Genomic DNA, 22,765 nt, shown 5'->3' on the forward strand with positions numbered 1-22,765 from the left:
ACCCACTAAACATCTATATTTTTAAAATATTCTTTTAATTGAAATAGAATTATATTCCCTCTCCTTTCCCTTCTTCCAGTATCCCCTCTTAAATTGATAGCCTCTTTTCTTTGATTATTATTGCTACAATGTGCTCTTCTCGGACCTCAGTACTGTATCCTTCAGTGACTATGATCACTACACGGAACAGCTACAAAACCATGTGCTATGGTGTTCCTTTTCATGTAATATTTGCTGTTATGATTATGCACTAGCAGCTGGGAAGACTAATTTATTACTCGGCTATTACTTTTGAAGGTTGTGCAACTCTAATGTCCTGTGAAAGCATTTGATTACCTCCTGCATGTTCTGCCAGAGATGGCCCTCTGTCAACTCTTTGGGCTTCCATGGAATTTATCACTCTTTTCAACCAGTGATGTCCAAGTCAGTAGGTATTTATTTCTGGTAACTCTCAGTAAAATGCCCCATGTTACATTATCTGGCTTTTCTTATTTCAATAACTGATATATATATATATATATATATATATATATATATATATATATATATATGTGTGTGTGTGTGTATGTGTGTATGTGTGTGTGTGTGTGTGTGTGTGTGTGTGTGTGTATGATGTTTAAAACATTTCAGCTTCCTACTCACTCAACTTTCATATACCAGTTGGAAACCTAGTTCCAAATAATATTTAAGTCCTTCTATGTCTTACTATGCTTGTTTACTTAATGTATACAGAAGAATATATTCTGTTCTACCTGTGTAGATGTCTGTTATCCCTCCCTTCAGGTATAAATTGGCAGATACTTTTGAGACAAGGGTAGGAAAAGTCTATTATGCATTTCCTTTAAAAATGGAGCTGGAAACAGATTAGATTGTTGTAGAATTTAGGGTAAATTAGGTAATGCAACTTATTAGTTGCCTTGATTAAAAACGTCAAATTCATTTCAGTGTAGAAAAAGATGGAGGCTAGAGAAATATTTTATAGGGATCGTAAATAACTTATCAACTAGATACTTGTTTCAATCTCAGAATTACTGTTAACATAAAAAATAGAGCCCTACAATATTAATTTCATGAGACAATTTGCCTATCACTGTTTCAATATTTTTAACTAAACTAAGGCTTTATTAGTAGATTGATATTTAGCAGAAACAATATATTATCTAGACTAAGTTCAAGTTTGAGTGGTTTAGAATACTCATGGCTAAGTGAAAAAAAAAATCACACTGGCAACGAACTTAGGAAGAACCTATAGTGTACTACTGAGGGCACAGTTTTAATGCAATTTTAAAAAAGAACTGTAAAAGATGACTCAGTGTTTTCTCCAATAGAATGTTTGATTAGTGACAATAATGGCATACTTTTGGATACAGTATTTGTACAATTTTAAATAACAGGGCTTTTGATCCATGAGCTTGTGTTGTCATGAGATGGTGGAATAGAGAGCCATAGCAACCATAGCTCATAGCAGCTGTGCATACTGGCACGGGATACATAAAAGCTGGGTTCTCCTAACAGTTAGCTGTGGATAGGAAAAGGACCTCCTGAGCCCCAGAACATAACGTTCTATTGGTAATCACCAGATTCCGAGAAAGAGGAAGAAGGCACAGTTTCTAGTTATATTCTCACTGGCAAGCCCACCAGGTTCCAACAGTTAGTTCTATACTCAGGGTCTATACAGTTAGTTCTATACTCAGTAAAACTATGTGGGCCACTAAACAGGATTAAAAATAGAAGACAATCAGAATGATATATGGAAGGCTGTGTGTGTATAAGTGTGTGTAAGTAAGAAGTAGGTGTGGGGGAGTAAAAATCTTTTCCAAAGAAAGAATAAGGAAATAGAGACAGTTTTAAATAAATAAGACATGTAGACAACCTGTAAAAACAAAAAGGAAAGAAATAAACCAGGAAGAAAATAAGGGTAGCCGACTGAAGGAGCAGCACATACTAGCAACTGTGTGAAGACTTTGCAATTGAGGTTTCCAGAAAAAGAGAGCTGCAGCAGCAGTAACAAGAAGGGTACTCCAGGTGAGGGAGGCATGCTGATTGGGCGGTGTTGCCACTGAGCTATTTGTTAAGAGGGAAATAATCCAGGTCTCGAGACATCGGAAAATCTAGAGAAAGTGAAGGGTGTTTGATGAGGCGTGGCTGCACAAGGAAAGAGAATGGGCAAAGGTTCTTCTGTTAGAGCTGTGAAGACAAACACTTTTTTTTTTTGGATTTTTTTTAATTAGGTATTTTCTTCATTTACATTTCAAATGCTATCCCAAGAGTCCCCCATACCCTCCCTCCCCACTCCCACTTCTTGGCCCTGGCCTTCCCCTGTACTGGGGCATATAAAGTTTGCAAGACCAAGGGACCTCTCCTCCCATTGATGGCCAACTAGACCATCTTCTGCTACATATGCAGTAGTTCATATTGTTGTTCCACCTATAGGGTTGCAGACCCCTTCAGCTCCTTGGGTACTTTCTCTAGCTCCTCCATTGGGGGCCCTGTGTTCCATCCAATAGGTGACTGTGAGAATCCACTTCTGTGTTTGCCAGGCACCGGCACAGCCTCACAAGAGACAGCTATATCAGGAAGACAAACATTCTTAATAAATCTGCTTTCCCTTATTTCTATAACAAATCAACAGACAATGACCACCTGAAACTGCAAATATAAGGAGTCATGGCCTTGGCTTTGAAAGGCTTTTCTGCCATCCTTCTTTCTGTCTCTCCATGCTTTTAATATTTCCCTTGGGGGATCCAGGAGTTGGCACCTGCAGTTTTTCCAGAGCTCTGGCTTATGAACTTGTTACCTCTGATGGTCACATAGGAAACGAAGTAAAAAGGAGGGCTTGTACAAGATGTCACAGCTTCCAGAAGGTCACAGGGACCACTTGTATTTCTATAGATGTTTAGGTTCTGGTTTCAACAGAAGCATTATGCTTTCTGTCAGACTATTTAGTGGAGTCAAAATGGTACATAGCGAAGTTCCTGTTGTGGTTCAGGCTACCGCTGACAACATCCTGTCCTAGGTGTCACCAGGGTTTATAGTCACAGACCTTGCTTCTTCCTAATTCACACGTTTCTCTTTCCTAATTTCATCTGTCAATGTGGATTTAATTTCATTTGTATACCGATGACAACAGATTGATGTTATAAAATTAGCCTTAATGTTCCCTCTACCACATCTGTGCTATACGCTTGCCAAACTAATGTCAAGCATAGGGTATCTAGAGAATTTCTTCAAGTTACCACGACCAAAATAGCTGCACTCCTAAAAGGAAGGCTCTGCTCTAACTAGTTAGTTTCTGCATTTAAGTTTTAAAGAACATTGCAGAAATCAATATTTCACATGAGAAGATACAAGACTCAATATGCTTTTCTGACTTTTTAAAATTAAACCTATCTCTGGTTAAATGTAAATGTTCATAAGCTAGAAAAGCAACATCAAGTTCTAGCTACCTTAACAGAGAAACAATTCACTTCTATTTCAGAAAGAAAATGACCAAACTGGAAGTTGCTTTTTCTCTTCCTCCATTACCTTGTGTTTTAGTATGTGTGCATGGGTTCCTGGGAAACTTACACACCTAATCACTTACAACTTTTTAAGAGCCTTGTAAGATGATGATAAGAATTATGATAACTCCTATTTTAAGCAATGTCCACGAAGAGTTCAAATAATCTCCAACAACTCATCAATAAAGTAGATCGCTGAGCAACAGCTCAAGCTTCATTGGCTCAGGATCTTTCCACAGTCTCACATTTATCCAAAGCAACATGCTCTCGTTTCTGAGAATGTTCTCATCCTCTAGTAGAAGCCTATTTTGTGTGACCTTCTAATATGAGGATGAAGTGTTCTACAAAGAGGCTGACCCAAACTAGGCTTTTAGAATCCTGTAGAAATAATCACTTTAAGATGCAGTGCCAGGAAAGTGTTATCTTATTCCTGGATATAGTGGCGGAAACTCATGTTTCTTGATCTATACCAGGAACTCAAAAGGCAGTAAATGGGTTGTCTTGTTAAATTCTCAAAGCAATGTTATAAAAAGTATTATCAACTCCATTTCAAGAATATGGGAACCAGACAATGGCACTTTAACTGTATAAGGTCAGGCATCTTGATTCACACTGGGGCCTATGTAGATAATCTGAGCAATAGCATACTCAGAAGGCAGCTGGTCTACTAAGAAACCACTTCTTTCCAAATAGTAACATAGTAAAAATGCTAACAATCACCAGCTGGGCAATACAAAGAAACAAGAAGGAGCTGGTTTTCAGAGTCTAGAGGAACAGACTGCCATGCTCAGTTCTTTCAAAGAGCCCCTTCTCTTGTCACATCTACACCCCATTCCCAACAGCATCCTCACCTGCTCTGGCAGGATCTAGGGACGGACCTCCATTTACTCACCTACTCTGTGGTTCTCATCACATGCTCAAATGAGCCCATGCCTCGAGCATGAACATTTGATTCATGTTAAATGGTCAGATTTATTTGGGTTTTGATAAATGGGGTGATTAGACTACACAGGAATGTAGAGTGTAACAAATCACACACACACACATACACAAACACATTTAGATCTCATTTGGACATCTGTTTTTTTGATCACTCACTCAGTCATTCAGTCCACAGATTCTTAGAGGATTTAGACATAACCCACAACTTCTTTTTTACAACACGATAGCAGGACAGGATTTATCCTCAGTTAATTACTCAAGAGTTGTCTCTTACAACTTTCCCATGGGCTTTCCTATTGCTTTCTTCCCATTAAACGTGCTGAGTTTCTTCCTGCACAGTGGAGTTGCCGCTGTCTTGTTATAATGACTTGATTCCGCATTCTCAGATGTTTACTTAGGTCTTCAGAAGACACATACAAGCAGCATCCTGAACAGTTAATGGCTTACTGAACCTACCAATCTTGGGTGTCTGTGTCTTCCAGATTTAGATTATGAGATATGATTATAAACAAAAAACCCAACAAAATCCTTTTTATAGTCAAGTGGAGAAGGCTACTAAAGGCTACAAAAGTAATTATTCTGTTTTGATGAACTTAAAATTGTTCTTATAAATGCAAATGAATCAAGGGCACAAATAGGCGAATCCCCAGAGAAGCCTTGGAAGTTAAGGAACTAAAAGACAGAAGTCGAAGTTGAGGGAAGACAGGTTGAATGGCTAAGTACAGATAGGAAAAGCAATGAGAATGAAAAATTTCTCAAAGGATTCTGGGAATGGCTCTGTCTAATAAATGGTTTTATTTCATCTGGTCCTTTAGTGTTTAGTTTTGTTGTCTTTACTGACACCATCCCCACATCTGTGAAACACCTGCACTTGATAGTCATGTTAATTTAAATGTTTTAAAGAACATGTGGCTTTTAATTCCCTGTGTTTCAGGTGTTGAACATGGTCCAGGTGTCCGAGGGATCCAGGAATCACATGTTTAGAACAGGTGAATGGTAAATGTCAGTGCAGAGTTCATGGTCCATTTGATGTACTGTGTTATGCCTCTACCATGAATTAGGACATGCATGACTGTAAATATATATTTTTGTATTCTTAAGTACTAGAATGAGTCAATATCTCATCAGAGTTTCTCATGTAAGCTTGCAAGGGAGAAATCCTACAACCTTAAAAAGCAACCCCTTAAACAGGGATCTTCAGGAACTTTAAAAAATGTAGGTCAAAATCAGTTCATTTCCCAGTGTAATACAATATGTAACATTATCAGCACTTACCATATGTAAAAGAGATAAATTTGTAAAAAAGAAAATAGCCAGCAAACTAGCTGAAGTAGCTTGCTGAATAACACTACTAAATATAAAAGCTGAGAGTATTAAATTGATCAGCCAAATTTCACTTTAGACTGGAAAATCCTAGCAGCAATTTTTATCACATATTGTCTATCTTGCACTCAAAGGATATATAATGTTAATATTAACAATGTAATAGGCACTATTAGACACCCACACAACACAGCCAGATGTGGTTGATAGAGTGCTAAGTATAATGATTTCTGGTTCTCATAACACTCAGAAGAGTAGTATTATCTTGATGTTGCAGATGAAATATTGGAGCTTTGAGAGGTGAGATAACCTGTCTGCAAGTAATGATTCAACGGATCTGTCTGACCCCAAGTCCTTTCTACTACTCATCGCATTAGGTGATAAATCACCCTTTGATAAACCAGAGAATTGACTCATTAAATAAAAACAAAACACATGAGCCAGAGGGATCAATTCTCCCACTACATAAATGATTCAGAGTGAATCGTGTTTCCCTAAAAGCCATCCACTGGAGTCTCAACCCTGACCCTCAGAATGGAATCACAAAGGAAGACTGACCTGTTTGATATTTATGAAGATGGATACAATGGATACATTACTATGTGGAACACTTCTTAGGACTCGTCTACATGAAATAGGGATGTGATATTCTTATGCAAAAGGTGTGTGGCTTTGTGTACCTGTACATTACATCACAAACATCAGAAGAGAGATGGAAACTTCTATCCAGAAGTAGCGTGATATTCTCTAGGTAATCCCTAGCTTTTATCAGAATATTTAGCATTTATTCTAAGTCAGTACTTGTTTCTGGAAACATACTTCAAATGATAAATAAGACCTTGCTATGATATTTATACTTGGGGGGGGGGAGGAAGAGGAAGAGGAAGAAGGAGAAGGAGAAGGAGAGGAAGAGGAAGAGGAAGAAGTGGAGGAGGAGGAAGAGGAAGAAGTGGAGGAGGAGGAAGAGGAAGAGGAAGAAGTGGAGGAAGAGGAAGAGGAAGAGGAAGAGGAAGAAGAAGAAGAAGAAGAAGAAGAAGAAGAAGAAGAAGAAGAAGAAGAAGAAGAAGAAGAAGAAGAAGAAGAAGCAGAAGCAGCCACCGCTGAGGAGGAGGAGGAGGAGGAGGATGATGAAGAGGATGATAATGATGACAGAGTTAAATTTAAAGTAATGTTTAGAAAGATGGTATAGATGAGAGATGAAGAGGCAGAGCCGATGAATAGTATTAAGATCCCGTTTGTCCTCGCCTTGTACACATAAAACCTCTGTGTATTAATTTCTCCAAAGTGTAAAACCAATAATCTCCCACAGAGGACTCAATAAGAAAGTGTGGGGAGAAGAGTGTGAAACTAATTGTAAAACGAATTCAGTTAAATTGTTTCATACAGTGAAAATATAGTGTCTTCAAGTGTGGGGGAGAAAGCAGCACATGTGATTTTATAGTTTTGAAGTACTTCTTGCAGTGAAAAGTAGAATACAGAAATGTTTCAAGAGTAATGTATTCTACCATGATCATGTAAGAGGTAGGGAGGGTTATCCCCCAGTCCCTGGGACATGGGGGTACTTTTTCTCCTTCATTGCTGTTTATAAGTAGTATGGTCCATGTTTCTGCTGGTTCCAATGTTGTACAAACACACATCCCTCCTAGTCATGGGTCCAGCACATAAGTGTAAAACATTAGCAGCTGCTTTGTGAGTATGTGATATGTATCAGGAACCTTATATGTAGCAGCACATTAAAGCATCCTAACTTTGTAATGCTGTTATGCTTAGCTCGACTCACTCACATGAGAGTTGCTAGCCCTTGAGGAGGACCACACATGCCAACCACCTTCCAGTTGGTCTCAGATCTTCTGAGCACTACAATCCCTTTAATGAAGTGAAGAGGTTAGCTGATTTGATTATCATCACATATGGAATAAAACTGGTGGGACCACATCTAGAAGCCAATGTGGCTCGCTTCCAGGTTCGTTCTTGATCAATCAAGACCCTTAAAGTAGTAACAAGAACGGAATGTGAAGTATGTACTACTTCTTCTAAAGCAGACAAACTATGGCCTTCATGAGGAAAGAACTAGAAAAACATTAAGAAAATAAGAGTTTCAGAAAACCTAAAAATCCTCCAGTCAGAATATCTAGCAATAGGTGTTCTTCGGCTCTGAGGCAACCATATAACTTACACAGCATCACCATGGCAATATTTAAAGACCCCGTGGGGAGTAGAGAGGTCATCACTTTCTTACAAAGAACAGGTAAGCATAACCCAGTCACACCATGTTCGGCAATGCTATATCCTATGCTCCTTGGGTAAGAGTCTTTCTCAGTTTCACCATAGGATTAGAACAGTGATGTTCCACCTTCCTGATGATGTGACTCTTAAATACATTTCATGTTGTGGTGACACACAACCGTAAAGTTATTTCATTGCTACTTCATAACTATAATTTTGCTATGAATTATAATGTAAATATCTGATATGCAGGATATCTGGTATGTGTCACCTGTGATAGCCACAACCTACAGGTTGAGAACCACTGACTTACACTTAGAGAGGACCTAAGTTCAGTTCCCTGTGAACCATGGGGTGGCTCAGAACTTTCTAAAACTATAGCTCCAAGAGATCTGCCACTCACTTCTCGACCGTGTGAGTACCAGAGTGTCATGCTCACAGTCCACCTTCACCTCTCTGTATATACACCTAATTAAAAAGAAAAAAAAACCATTTTTAATGGGGTTATTTAAGAATTCTCACCTGAAGAAGACCGAATGGCAGAGAAGCACCTGAAAAAATGTTCAACATCCTTAATCATCGGGGAAATGCAAATCAAAACAACCCTGAGATTCTACCTCACACCAGTCAGAATGGCTAAAATCAAAAATTCAGGTGACAGCAAATGCTGGCGAGGATGTGGAGAAAGAGGAACACTCCTCCATTGTTGGTGGGAGTGCAGGCTTGTACAACCACTCTGGAAATCAGTCTGGTGGTTCCTCAGAAAATTGGACATAGTACTACCGGAAGATCCTGCAATACCTCTTCTGGGCATATATCCAGAAGATGCCCCAACCGGTAAGAAGGACACATGCTCCACTATGTTCATAGCAGCCTTATTTATAATAGCCAGAAGCTGGAAAGAACCCAGATGCCCCTCAACAGAGGAATGGATACAGAAAATGTGGTACATTTACACAATGGAGTACTACTCAGCTATTAAAAAGAATGAATTTATGAAATTCCTAGCCAAATGGATGGACCTGGAGGGCATCATCCTGAGTGAGGTAACACATTCACAAAGGAACTCACACAATATGTACTCACTGATAAGTGGATATTAGCCCAAAACCTAGGATACCCAAGATATAAGATACAATTTGCTAAACACATGAAACTCAAGAAGAATGAAGACTGAAGTGTGGACACTATGTCCCTCCTTAGAATTGGGAACAAAATACCCATGGAAGGAGTTACAGAGACAAAGTTTGGAGCTGAGATGAAAGGATGGACCATCTAGAGACTGCCATATCCAGGGATCCACCCCATAATCAGCTTCCAAACGCTGACACCATTGCATACACTAGCAAGATTTTGTTGAAAGGACCCAGATATACCTGTCTCTTGTGAGACTATGCCGGGGCCTGGCAAACACATAAGTGGATGCTCACAGTCAGCTAATGGATGGATCACAGGGCCCCCAATGGAGGAGCTAGAGAAAGTGTCCAAGGAGCTAAAGAGATCTGCAACCCTGTAGGTGCAACAACATTATGAACTAACCAGTACCCCGGAGCTCTTGACTCTAGCTGCATATGCATCAAAAGATGACCTAGTCGGCCATCACTGGAAAGAGAGGCCCATTGGACACGCAAACTGTATATGCCCCAGTACAGGGGAACGCCAGGGCCAAAAAAAAAAAAAAATGGGAATGGGTGGGTAGGGAAGTGGGGGGGAGGGTATGGGGGACTTTTGGGATAGCATTGGAAATGTAATTGAGGAAAATATGTAATAAAAAATATTTTAAAAAAGAAAACAAACGTTTAAAACATGAAGATGAATCCACATTTCTTTGGCTTCACGAGTATATACCATCCCCAAGAATTAGGACAGAATCAAGAGGGTAAATGTGAGCTGGAGCTTGTTAGTGTGAAGAGAGCTGGGGAGAAAAATGGGAAGAAGAAAACCTTGTAAAGATGTGTATTTGAATGGATACAACTGGAAAATGGGACACAAACACCCAGGGCCAAGCAGCAATGGAGTAGGAGCTGCTTCCTGTTGTTTTGGTCCTGTTTTCTCACTCTATCAGTCTGGGTTCTCATGCTTCAAGTCCTGAAAGAACGCAATAATGTCCTCTTAATGTGTGATGTGTTTTCTCAGTTGATTTTCTCTTTCTTTCTTTCTTTCTTTCTTTCTTTCTTTCTTTCTTTCTTTCTTTCTTTCTTTCTTTCTTTCTTTCTGTCTCTCTGTCTCTCTCTGTCTCTCTCTCTCTCTCTCTCTCTCTCTCTCTCTCTCTCTCTTTCTCCCTTTCTTTCTCTTTTTTCTTGCTCTAAGACACCCACTGTCTAGCTATCCCATCCTTTCTCATCACACCTGCCTAATCTCTACAGTCAGGAAGGGAGCTGACAGAAAATGGAAAGAATACAGAGTCTGAAAAAGACCTTGCTAAATATGGTGAGTACAATTGGCTGGATGATAGAATGTAAAAGATTGAATACAGACCACAGGCATGGGCTATGCTGAAAATATGAACGAGTCCTCAAGGGGGGTTTTAGAGAGCAAGTCCATGCCTTGTCTGAAAAGCAAAGGGAAATCAAGTTTATCCTTGATATCAAAAAGCAATGTTGATGGGTAGCAATCAATTTTATGTCCCCTATGTTTATGTTTTGGGGAAATAATAGCCTAGATAATAATAATCTTCTCCCTAGCACTAAGTAACACTGAAAGAAAATGTTGCCGAGGGAAATCTCATGATAAAGATCCATGGCGAAAAACTCTGAGTGTACCAGTACGTTTCTGCCTGCTTAAAGATAAGCAAGCGATGCAGCTCGGTGGTGGTATGCTTGCTTAGAATTGGCAGGGCTGTGTTTCAATCCCTAGCACTGAAAGTGAAATAAAGAAGATAGAATCAAGATCGCACAAGAGATTTGTAAATACACCCAAAGAAATCAATAGCCTACTTTTACCTACTTGGCAGTAAGAAAAACAAACCTCCAAGATTTAAACTTTTGGTCGTGTTAATGGTTTATAAGATTAGAGGGAGAAAATTCATAGGCTAAAATTTCTGAGGGTAAAGATTATGGCTAATAATTCTTGTTTTTCCTATATGCTCGTTAATATAGTTTTTCCTCATTCTTTAGATACAGAAGCAGTATCTTAAAGCTACCCATAAGGGCTTATGTCCTTGTTTTCAAACTAATTAGTACTGTTCAATGCAATCATAGCATTCAGTGTTTGGAAAGGGTTTCGTCACTGTTTGTTTGTTTGTTTGCTGGTTTGTTATTTATGTTCCCTCACCATCTCTACTTAATTTGAATCTCTGTCATAGCCAGCACAAAATCACAGCTACAGCACACAGCAAGCTAACTGGCATGTAGTATACTGTCCAGTAAGTTCCAGTGTAGTGTGCTTCAAATACCCCAGGTTTCCTCATCAGGTCTCTATTTCACAATAAGGTAATCAAAGCAGGAAGTAATTATTTAAAAAACATGCTGAAGCATCTGTGATGTAGCCATACTGCATAATCATATCACTGTTACTATGAATCATATAATAGCAACACATTAGAGTTCCTTTCTTATTTTACTACATCAAAAGTTATTAAAAGCCAATTCAAGATGACTGTATTAATGTTTGTCAGGGGAAAAACCCATTTGATCTATAATTTTCATTATTTGTGTGACTTTAGATAAAGGCTACAACTTCATTTAAAATTTTTTTATTAGATATTTTCTTCATTTACATTTCAAATGCTATCCCAAAAGTCCCTTATACCCTCCCCCGCCCTGCTCCCCTACCCACTCACTCCCAGTTCTTGGCCCTGGTGTTCCCCTGTACTGGGGCATATTAACAAGACAAAGTGGCCTCTTTTCCCAATGATGGTTGACTAGGCCATCTTCTGCTACATATAGAGCTAGAGACATGAGCTCTGGGGGTACTGATTTGTTCATATTGTTGTTCCACCTATAGGGTTGCAGACCCCTTCAACTTCTTGGGTACTTTCTTTACTCCTCCACTGGGGGCCCTGTGTTCCATCCAATAGCTGACTGTGAACATCCACTTCTGTGTTTGCCAGGCACCGGCATAGACTCACAAGAGGCAGCTATATCACGGTCCTGTCTGTGTTTGGTGGCTGATTATGGGATGGATCCCTGGGTGGGGCAGTCTCTGGATGGTCCATCCATTTGTCTTAGCTCCAAACTTTGTCTGTGCAACTCATTCCATGGGTATTTTATTCCCTATTCTAGGGAGGAATGAAGTATCCAGGCTTTAGTCTTCCTTCTTCTTGATTTTCTTGTGTTTTGGAAGTTGTATCTTGGGTATTCTAGGTTTCTGGGCTAATATCCACTTATCAGTGAATGCATATCAAGTGACTTCTTTTGTGATTGGGTTACCTCACTCAGGATGATATCCTCCAGATACATCCATTTGCCTAAGAATTTCATAAATCCATTGATTTTAATAGCTGAGTAGTATTCCATTGTGTAAATGTACCGCATTTTCTGTATCCATTCCTCTGTTGAGGGACATCTGGGTTCTTTCCAGCTTCTGGCTATTACAAATAGGGCTGTTATGAACATAGTGGAGCATGTGTCCTTATTACCAGTTGGAATATTTTCTGGGTATATGCCCAGGAAAGGTATTGCTGGATCTTCAGGTAGTACTGTGTCCAATTTTCTGAGGAACCGCCAGACTGATTTCCAGATTGGTTGTACAAGCTTGCAATCCCACCAACAATGGAGGAGTGTTCCTCTTTCTCCACATCCTCACAGCATCTGCTGTCACCTGAATTTTTTATCTTAGTCATTTTGACTGGTGTGAGGTGGAATCTCAGGGTTGTTTTGATTTGCATTTCCCTGATGATTAAGGATGTTGAGCATTTTTTCAGGTGCTTCTCAGCCATTCGATATTCTTCAGTTGAGAATTCTTTGTTTAGCTCTATACCCCAATTTTAATGGGGTTGTTTGAATTTCTGGAGTTCAGCTTCTTGAGCTCTTTGTATATATTGGATATTAGTCCCCTATCAGATTTAGGATTGGTAAACATTCTTTCCCAATCTGTTGGTGGCCTTTCTTTCTTATTGAGAGTGTCTTTTGCCTTACAGAAGCTTTGCAATTTTATGAGGTCCCATTTGTCGATTCTTGATCTTACAGCACAGGCCATCGCTGTTCTGTTTATGAATCCCACCCCACCCCCACCCCCCGTGCCTACATCTTCTAGGCTTTTCCCCACTTTCTCCTCTATTAATTTCAGTGTCCCTGAAAAAAATATGGAATGTGTCATGAATTTGCGTGTCATCCTTGTGCAGGGGCCAAGCTAATCTTCTCTGTATCGTTCCAATTTTAGTATACGTGCTGCCGAAGCGAGGACAAGGCTACAACTTCTTAGCCATCCACCTGGAAATAAATTTCTTTATGTGTGAAAAAAAAACTTACATTATTTAAAGTTTGAATCATTGTGATTGAACTTAAATAGAAGCCACAAGGCGGTATGAAAAGGACAGTGATGCAAGAGGGGTAAGCTATGGACTTCACCTTAAGATCCAACAGTGCTGTACAGTCTTAAGTTAGTGCGTAATAGTAGGAGCCTGCTATCTTACTTCTAATAGGTAGGAATACTTGTTAATAGGTCAGTTTAAGGATTGGATGTAATTAAGTATGTAAAAGCATTTTGTTAATCCAACAGCACCATATCAATATGACACTCTATGATTAGAGCCTACAAAGATTTTTCTATCCTTCAACAAAGTGACATTATAATTAGTAAATTAAATTTAACACACTGTATGTATTTTCCAAACTAAAGGCAGTCGAATTTTATTGATGAACAGTCTAAGGTCAACTGCTGACTCATTGTAGAAGAAATTGACCTAAATTATAATAGATTCCTGTTTATAACCCCGAGACAATCCCTAAGGACAGTCATACTGAGCTAGGTCGCACTGTTTATTTATTTGTTTACTTATTTATTTATTTTTGTCAGACAGAATTCTCCTCAGGAATGAGTGTAGTATTAATGTATGCAGACTCTGATTATACTTGCATTAATACTCCCCTGAACACCTATAAAGCGCTAACAACAGATATAAATTTATCTCCTTTACCTGTGTCGGTAGTGAATCCTGAACTCTGTCGTTACTGATGCAAAGCCATTAATGAAGCACAACTAAGGACAGACAATGGTAGGGACCTCCACACGAGCAGTGGCCGTGTGCACGACATCACTGGTGAACTAGTAATAATGTTTAGGTGAAGAGTCCCAAAGCAGCCACCCCTCTGCACCACAACCTATCCTGATGATCCTCCTCTTCCTATTCTGATTCTACCACAGAGAAGAGGTTCCTAATGAACTCAGTGCATTCTAACATTCATGCAGTATCTCCAAATTGTGAAACTGTACTTTTTCTTCCATTTCAAAGCCTGCTGGAAGTGCACACAGTGTTCTAAAAGAAACTCAAAGAATATAATGTCACGGAGTGCATCTGTGGAGGAAGAACATGGGCAGGAACACTTCTTTTTAATTAAGTTTAAATTTTATCTTAATATAAAGTACCAATGGGTTCGTGATATATATATATTTTATTTTATATTCATACACATAGGTTGTAAATCTTAAATTTCCTTCATATAAAGTGGCATCTATAATCACACTTAATTTATTTGTGGAGCCCAGTGATGAATGAAAACAAACGGCTTCTACAACATGTGCACGCATATTCTTAGCAAATTCATCAGCCATAATTTAAATAACTAAAAAAATATTTTTAAGGTCATTTTTTTTTGAAAGTTAGTTTCATGGCCCTTTGTCTTTGTTCTTAAGGCCTTGCATGTGCTGGTGGAACAAAAACATGAGTCTATAGTAGAAATTCACAGGATAGAATCTAGACCATGAACTCTAGGAAAAAGATACAGTAAAAATACTTCAGCAGGGTTCTTGGATAACTCCAGAGGAAAATTTACCTCATAAAAGACTACTCCTTTTTCTCTCTGCCTAAAGTAAAGCTAAAATATACACACAACTATTTAGTTTACTTAGAACAATTTTTTTCTTGGTTCCAGACTTTATTTTACCTAAAAACAATATAACAACTAAGTAAGAAGTTCAAGAAAGTCTCCTTTAAAAAGTCACATCTCTATATTATTCCTTAAACAATCAGAGTCTTGCTTGGACAACTTACATGATAACTTAGCTTATGAATAAGCACAAAATAGAAGGTCTTGCGAGCCTGCAGCTCCTCCATCATCATAGGGACTGTCAGGACCAACGTATGCACAAACAATGGGTCATAAGTTGTTGTCTACCTCCCATGGCATCACTAGCTGCTTCCTGCCTTCAAGAGCCTTCGCTGTCAGAAGCCTGGAAGCATCGTAGACAGGTCGGCTCTTGAAAGACCCTGCATGGTGAATGCTTACATGGAGAGCACGCTTCTCCAAAGTGTGCTGGGACAGAACTAACCGACTCTCATTCTGCTTTCCAGTTGGCTGGACTCCAGGGAACACATTTCCCGGGCAATCTCTTCAAAGAGGCTGAGAAGCCACAGCACGAATAGTGCCAAATGACATTATCATGGAAGGTACACTCACTGTCTGGATTTGAATATCATGAGTCACATAATTTCATTTTCAATGAAACCATCGTTTCATAAATACCCAATCTAATGCAGGCTTATTGGCTACTAAACTTGTCAGGTATGATCATTATGCAGATGACTCATTATAATTTTAGCACACCTGTAAACACTTCATGCAAACATACGGGTTCTTCAATGATATCTCCTGTCTGGCAAAATTCTCACCCACCAGTCTTTATTTTCCCTTTCCATACTATGGGTAAACATTTTAATTAAAAACATTACTTTTTGTGTCCAAATCCTTTGTTTGTTTGTTTGTTTGATTGTTTATTTATTTATTTATTTATTTATTCAAGAGAAGGCTTCTCTGTGTAGCTCTGGCTGTCTTGGAACTCGCAGAGATCCACCAACCTCTGCCTCACAAGTGCAAGGATTAAAGGCTTATGTTATCCCTGCTTCGTGCACTAAAGCCAGTCAACCAAACACATAATTTCCTTTTTTTTTTTAAAGACCCATTTAGCAGATTTTCCAAGGAAAACTGATTATATTCTCCCGCAGCCCCGCTCCCTCATCCATACCCTTCCCATAAACATACATACAATATTAATTGATTTGAGGTTCCTAATTTTTAGAAACCACAAAGGGTATCTAACTGATAAGAAGTAATTACATTTTAGTTATAACATTTAGCATCCTACTTATTGTCCCATAGCTTAATCTAAATACTGAAGAACCAATTCCGCTGTGTACAGGGGATTAAAAATCCAAGCAGTTTCTGTAACTCCTTCCATGGGTGTTTTGTTCCCAATTCTAAGGAGGGGCATAGTGTCCACACTTCAGTCTTCATTCTTCTTGAGTTTCATGTGTTTAGCAAAGTTTGGAGCTGAGATGAAAGGATGGACCATGTAGAGACTGCCATATCCAGGAATCCACCCCATAATCAGCATCCAAACGCTGACACCATTGCATACACTAGCAAGATTTTATCGAAAGGACCCAGATGTAGCTGTCTCTTGTGAGACTATGCCGGGGCCTAGCAAACACAGAAGTGGATGCTCACAGTCAGCTAATGGATGGATCACAGGGCTCCCAATGGAGGAGCTAGAGAAAATACCCAAGGAGCTAAAGGGATCTGCAACCCTATAGGTGGAACAACATTATGAACTAACCAGTACCCCGGAGCTCTTGACTCTAGCTGCATATGTATCAAAAGATGGCCTAGTCGGCCATCACTGGAAAGAGAGGCCCATTGGACACGCAAACTTTATATGCCCCAGTACAGGGGAACGCTATGGCCAAAAAGGGGGAGTGGGTGGGTAAGGGAGTGGGGGTGGGTGGGTATGGGGGACTTTTGGTATAGCATTGGAAATGTAAATGAGCTAAATACCTAATAAAAAATGAAAAAAAATCCAAGCAGTTGATAGACCTTAATTTTATACAAGTATTTTGCATGCCCACATTGAAAGAGATGCAGCTTTTTCAGAAGACTGAAATTCACAGTGGTTCCTCTAAAAGCCTGAAAGGCATCCTTTAGTGAAGTTGTGGTCAATGAGAAGGATACAATTTTACATTCTGTTTTGTTAGTAAAGTGTTGCAAGGTGACCCAGGATTGGCTTAGGTCTTTTATTTGGTAACATTTCAACAGTGACCTGCACTTCCTCTGGAGGATACACAGTTAGTTTCTTTTACCCCTCTGATGTTCTGTCAGCAGAACTCTTCACCTAGGGACTGGTTATCTGTTCCCCCTGTTCATATCACTCCAATGCCCAGTGTGTTATTATTATTATTATTATTATTATTATTATTATTGCTTTTAAATTTTAATTTATTAATTATTACTTTATTTACCTATGTTTTTTTTAACAAAGAGTTCTTTATTAGATATTTTATTCACATTTCAAATGCTATCCCGAAAGTTCCCTATACCCTGCCCCTGCCCTGCTCCCCTACCCACCCACTCCCACTTCTTGGCCCTGGCGTTCCCCTGTACTGGGGCATATAAAGTTTGCAAGACCTAGAGGTCTCTCTTCCCAATGATGGCTGATTAAGCCATCTTCTGCTACATATGCAGCTAGAGACAAGAGCTCTGGGGGTACTGATTAGTTCATATTGTTGTTCCACCTATAGGGTTGCAGACCCCTTTAGCTCCTTGGATACTTTCTCTAGCTTCTCCATTGGGGGCCCTGTGTTGCATCCACTTCTGTATTTGCCAGGCACTGGCATAGCCTCACACAAGACAGCTATATCAGGGTCCTTTCAGCAAAATCTTGCTGGCATATACAATAGTGTCTGCATTTGGTGGCTGATTATGGGATGGACTCCCGGGTGGGGCAGTCTCTGGATGGTCCTTCCTTCCATCTCAGCTCCAAACTTTGTCTCTATAACTCCTTCCGTGGGTATTTTGTTCCCTATTCTAAGGAGGAATGAAGTATCCAGGCTTTAGTCTTCCTTGTTCTTGATTTTCTTGTGTTTTGCAAATTGTTTCTATGTGTTTTTAAATCAAGATTTATAATTACTTTTCTTTTAGACATTGGATCGTTTTGAGCCCTTTGGCCATGCGGACTGGATGTTCCTAACTAAAGCATAGAGGTAACTCACAGACAATACATTGTAATCACATATTCAAAATGTATTTGGGATCAGATTATTTATTGCACTAGGCCATCATTTACCATTTGGGAATTCACAATATGCTAATTGCTTCTCCGCAGGTACAGAAGTCATCTTGTATTCTTCACAATTTAAAACCCAATGATAAGAGAGGCCTGCCTTTGAAAGATAAGGTGCATACACATTTTTATTTCCTTCAATTACAGGAATCGAGACTTAAATACAGCAACCTGAAGATCAACCTCGTTCCTTGTAAGAGAAGTGATAAAGTTGAATGTGGTCTTTTAAGAGTTCAAAAAGCATTTCACTATTCAGAGGACATGTAGTGTGAATGGTAGAAGATAAAAATAAAAAGCAACAGTTTTTTTTTTTAATTGTGTTCATGCTTGGAGGGATGTACTAGGTTCTTCTCTGTGTGAACATGTCCCTGGATCTGGTCTACCCTGGTGTTGCAGTAACACAGCCGTTTTCTTTTGATGTAGGATGTGTGGGGCTTACACGTTCTCCAAGCAGCCCCAATTGGCAAGAAGAGCTAAAGCCAACATTTTAAATTAAAATGTTCATGTATAAACATCTGTAAATCTTCAAGATGAGTTTTCATGCTCCATCGCTCCCTGTTGCAGCCAGGTCACCTATATTTCATAAGTAATAGAGCTAGACAAGGCAAGCTATTCACACACAACTATTAGATTCTGAATTTTCAATAAAGTTGGTTTTCTCAAAACAAGTGGAACTGTATTTATTTCTCTTGTTTTTTCATGTGCAAGTTATTTTTTTTTAAAGAAGCAATTTGAAGACTAGTTCTACCTTAGAAAAATCTAAAAAGAACTTATCTAATGCTTAATTAAAAACAAAAATAAAAAAGAATCATCAAGCTGAAGAGATGGCTTCCTAGTTAAGAAAACTCACTGCTCTTGCAGAGGACCATGGCTCAGTTCCCAGGGGCGCCTACATATTGTGGCTCAAAACCACCTGCAAGTCCAGCATAGTGATAAGCATGCGTGCGTGCATGTGCGTGTACATACACACCCCGATTAAGAAAATAAATGAATATATCTCTTTTAGAAGTACAGAAACCACATTTTCTGTATCCATTCCTCTGTTGAGGGGCATCTAGGTTCTTTTCAGCTTCTGGCTATTATAAATAAGGCTGCTATGAACATAGTGGAGCATGTGTCCTTCTTACCTGTTGGGGCATCTTCTGGATATATGCCCAGGAGAGGTATTGCTGGATCCTCCGGTAGTACTATGTCCAGTTTTCTGAGGAACCGCCAGACTGATTTCCAGAGTGGTTGTACAAGCCTGCACTCCCACCAACAATGGAGGAGTGTTCCTCTTTCTCCACATCCACGCCAGCATCTGCTGTCACCTGAATTTTTGATCTTAGCCATTCTGACTGGTGTGAGGTGGAATCTCATCTACACAATGGAGTACTACTCAGCTATTAAAAAGAATGAATTTATGAAATTCCTAGCCAAATGGATGGACCTGGAGGGCATCATCCTGAGTGAGGTAACACATTCACAAAGAAACTCACACAATATGTATTCACTGATAAGTGGATATTAGCCCCAAACCTAGGATACCCAAGATATAAGATATAATTTGCTAAACACATGAAACTCAAGAAGAATGAAGACTGAAGTGTGGACACTATGCCCCTCCTTAGATTTGGGAACAAAACACCCATGGAAGGAGTTACAGAGACAAAGTTTGGAGCTGAGATGAAAGGATGGACCATGTAGAGACTGCCATAGCCAGGGATCCACCCCATAATCAGCATCCAAACGCTGACACCATTGCATACACTAGCAAGATTTTATTGAAAGGACCCAGATGTAGCTGTCTCTTGTGAGACTATGCCGGGGCCTAGCAAACACAGAAGTGGATGCTCACAGTCAGCTAATGGATGGATCATAGGGCTCCCAATGGAGGAGCTAGAGAAAGTAGCCAAGGAGCTAAAGGGATCTGCAACCCTATAGGTGGAACAACATTATGAACTAACCAGTACCCCGGAGCTCTTGACTCTAGCTGCATATATATCAAAAGATGACCTAGTCGGCCATCACTGGAAAGAGAGGCCCATTGGACTTGCAAACTTTATATGCCCCAGTACAGGGGAACACCAGGGCCAAAAAGGGGGAGTGGGTGGGCAAGGGAGTGGGGGTGGGTGGATATGGGGGACTTTTGGTATAGCATTGGAAATGTAAATGAGCTAAATACCTAATAAAAAATGGAAAAAAAAAAAAAAAAGAAGTACAGAAACCCTTTGGCAAGTCTTATCCTATGTGTATATAATGCACAGTTCTCTCTGCAAGTTTTTTAAAAAATTCTTTACATATTTAGAATAAAATAATTTAGACCAGATATTTAAAAATAAATTCTTTTTTTCCATTTTGATAGCTTTTTTAAAAATATTTTTTATTATGTATTTTCCTCAGTTACATTTCCAATGCTCTCCCCAAAGTCCCCCATACCCTCCCCCCACACTTCCCTACCCACCCATTCCCATTTTTTGGCCCTGGAGTTCCCCTGTACTGGGACATATAAAGTTTGTGTGTCCAATGGGCCTCTCTTTCCAGTGATATCCAGGGATCCACCCCATAATCAGCTTCCAATCGCTGACACCATTGCATACACTAGCAAGATTTTATTGAAAGGACCCAGATGTAGCTGTATCTTGTGAGACTAGGCCGGGGCCTAGCAAACACAGAAGTGGATGCTCACAGTCAGCTATTGGATGGATCACAGGGCCCTCAATGGAGGAACTAGAGAAAGTACCCAAGGAGCTAAAGGGATCTGCAACCCTATAGGTGGAACAACATTATGAACTAACCAGTACCCCGGAGCTCTTGACTATAGCTGCATATGTATCAAAAATTCTTAAGCAATTTTAAAATAACGCTAAAACTCTTTTCTAGTCAGCAAATATTCCCATTAAAACTATGTATTTCAGGTAATACGGATAATTATGAAAACATTTTCACTTTCAATATTTTCCCACTTGGTGTGAGTTTTTAATCTAAGTTCATAGGAAAACATCTTTTATCTTTTAACAAAGATCCATGTGTGTCTCTCTACTTATAAAAAAACCAAGTAAGCTAAAATCCTTTAAAAGTCAAATAAATCAAGTCTTTCGTCACTCAGCAGACTTATAGGAATTTGCAACTTCAATAAAAATATGAACAATATTACTTGTGCATTTTACAAATGTTTGATGGCGCTTTTATTGAACAGAAAATCCCATGTACAAATAATACACAGAAACAAACTAGAAATGTATTCTCTCAGTATTTTACTTTAAATTTTTCTTATTCTGTTCCTTTTTTTTTTTTTTCCCTCAAAGAGTTGGTGGTTTTAGTGGTGGTGACTATAAAGGGGATGATTATTTTTTGTGTTTTTGTTTTGTTTTTATTTGGGTGGTAGAACAATACACTTCCATTTTATATGAAGTTATATGAGAATAGGCAAACTGTCACAGCAGTTTGCAGGTTTCCACAGCAGTATGCACTAAGGGAGGGAAATGATCCTCAATGTCAGCAGATGGGGACCTAGGACCTATTTCTCTGTAATGGATGAGCCATCAGAGAACCACTGACTTCAGCCATGACATGCCGCATCTAGAGATGGTGGGACCACAAACTTGATCAATCTATTTCTTTGCTGGAGAGACCAATATAAAGGACAGAAGGCTCCACTCATAATGAAGTTATGAACACTGAAAAGGCTTCTTCCTCTCTGTTGTCTACACATCAAAATAGATTTTAGAGCTGTTATGCATAATTTTTTGACAATGTATTTTTACTTCAATCACTATAAAACTATTGCAACATTTAAATTTTCACATAATGCATTATATAATGCAACGAAGATTAATGTCACAATTTTTCATTGTTAGATTTATAAGGCATAAGGATATCTTTTGAGGAGGTTTTCTTTCTTAAAAATGAGTTTGCTTATTCCTATAAAGTTTATTTTCATTCACATATTTCCAAATATGTACTGTTTCAGAAAACTCTGAAATACACACTCTAACACTCACTCACACTCACACACACATACACACACACACACACACACACACACACACACACATACACAGACACATCTTAGAATCTTTAAACAAATCAAATGTAATTTAATATAGAAGATTAAAATATGGTTATATTTTTACTTTCAACATGTTGTTCTTAATTACAGAATAATAAACATTTGGAATCAATCGTCTCTGCATCGCACAGCTTTCAATGTTTTATGTGTATTTTGTTAAAGATCTTTGTAACCTAAATCTTGGGTCTATATCACTCAGCAATTAAAAGTTATTGGAATCCTTCTCAGGTTGGAGTTTGAAAGAACTGAGGTTTCCCAATGACCCAAAGCCCTCTGCGTTTTAACCACTCTACTTTTTAAATCCAGAGTCTTTACTACTTATAAATTGAAGCACTTATAACAGAAGAAGAAAGTACCACAATAATTCCAAATCAGCATGTGTAATGGAGGGCAAAAGGCACTAAGTACTTGTAGCTTTTCTGTTCCAATGAAACTCTTTCAATTTGAAATCAAGTCAAGAGACTTTTATAGAATGGCATTTCAAAACACACTAAGTAATCTCCAATTT

The 22,765-nt window shown here is 38.9% G+C and overlaps 2 protein-coding genes and 1 non-coding gene across 6 annotated transcripts in view; all 3 read right to left on the minus strand.

Moving 5' to 3' along the window:
• Positions 1-22,765, minus strand: part of Adgrb3 (adhesion G protein-coupled receptor B3) — a 767,297-nt gene that overhangs the window by 198,739 nt on the left and 545,793 nt on the right. The window lies entirely within an intron of this gene.
• Positions 10,190-11,740, minus strand: Gm20172 (predicted gene, 20172). The gene has a single exon (NM_001204913.1). It carries the CDS (start codon positions 10,730-10,732, stop codon positions 10,358-10,360), a length of 375 nt encoding a protein of 124 aa, NP_001191842.1. The 5' UTR covers positions 10,733-11,740; the 3' UTR covers positions 10,190-10,357.
• On the minus strand, positions 13,231-13,337 carry Gm22260. Its single transcript, XR_003949169.1, has one exon. It is a non-coding gene; the product is annotated as a U6 spliceosomal RNA (small nuclear RNA).

The sequence above is a fragment of the Mus musculus genome, chromosome 1 (genome assembly GCF_000001635.26).
Source record: "Mus musculus strain C57BL/6J chromosome 1, GRCm38.p6 C57BL/6J".
NCBI lineage: Eukaryota > Metazoa > Chordata > Mammalia > Rodentia > Muridae > Mus > Mus musculus.

Excerpts from the sequence above, each read along its gene's own strand:
- Gm20172 (NM_001204913.1), bottom strand. The coding sequence starts at position 10,732 with ATGGATCTTTATCATGAGATTTCCCTCGGCAACATTTTCTTTCAGTGT.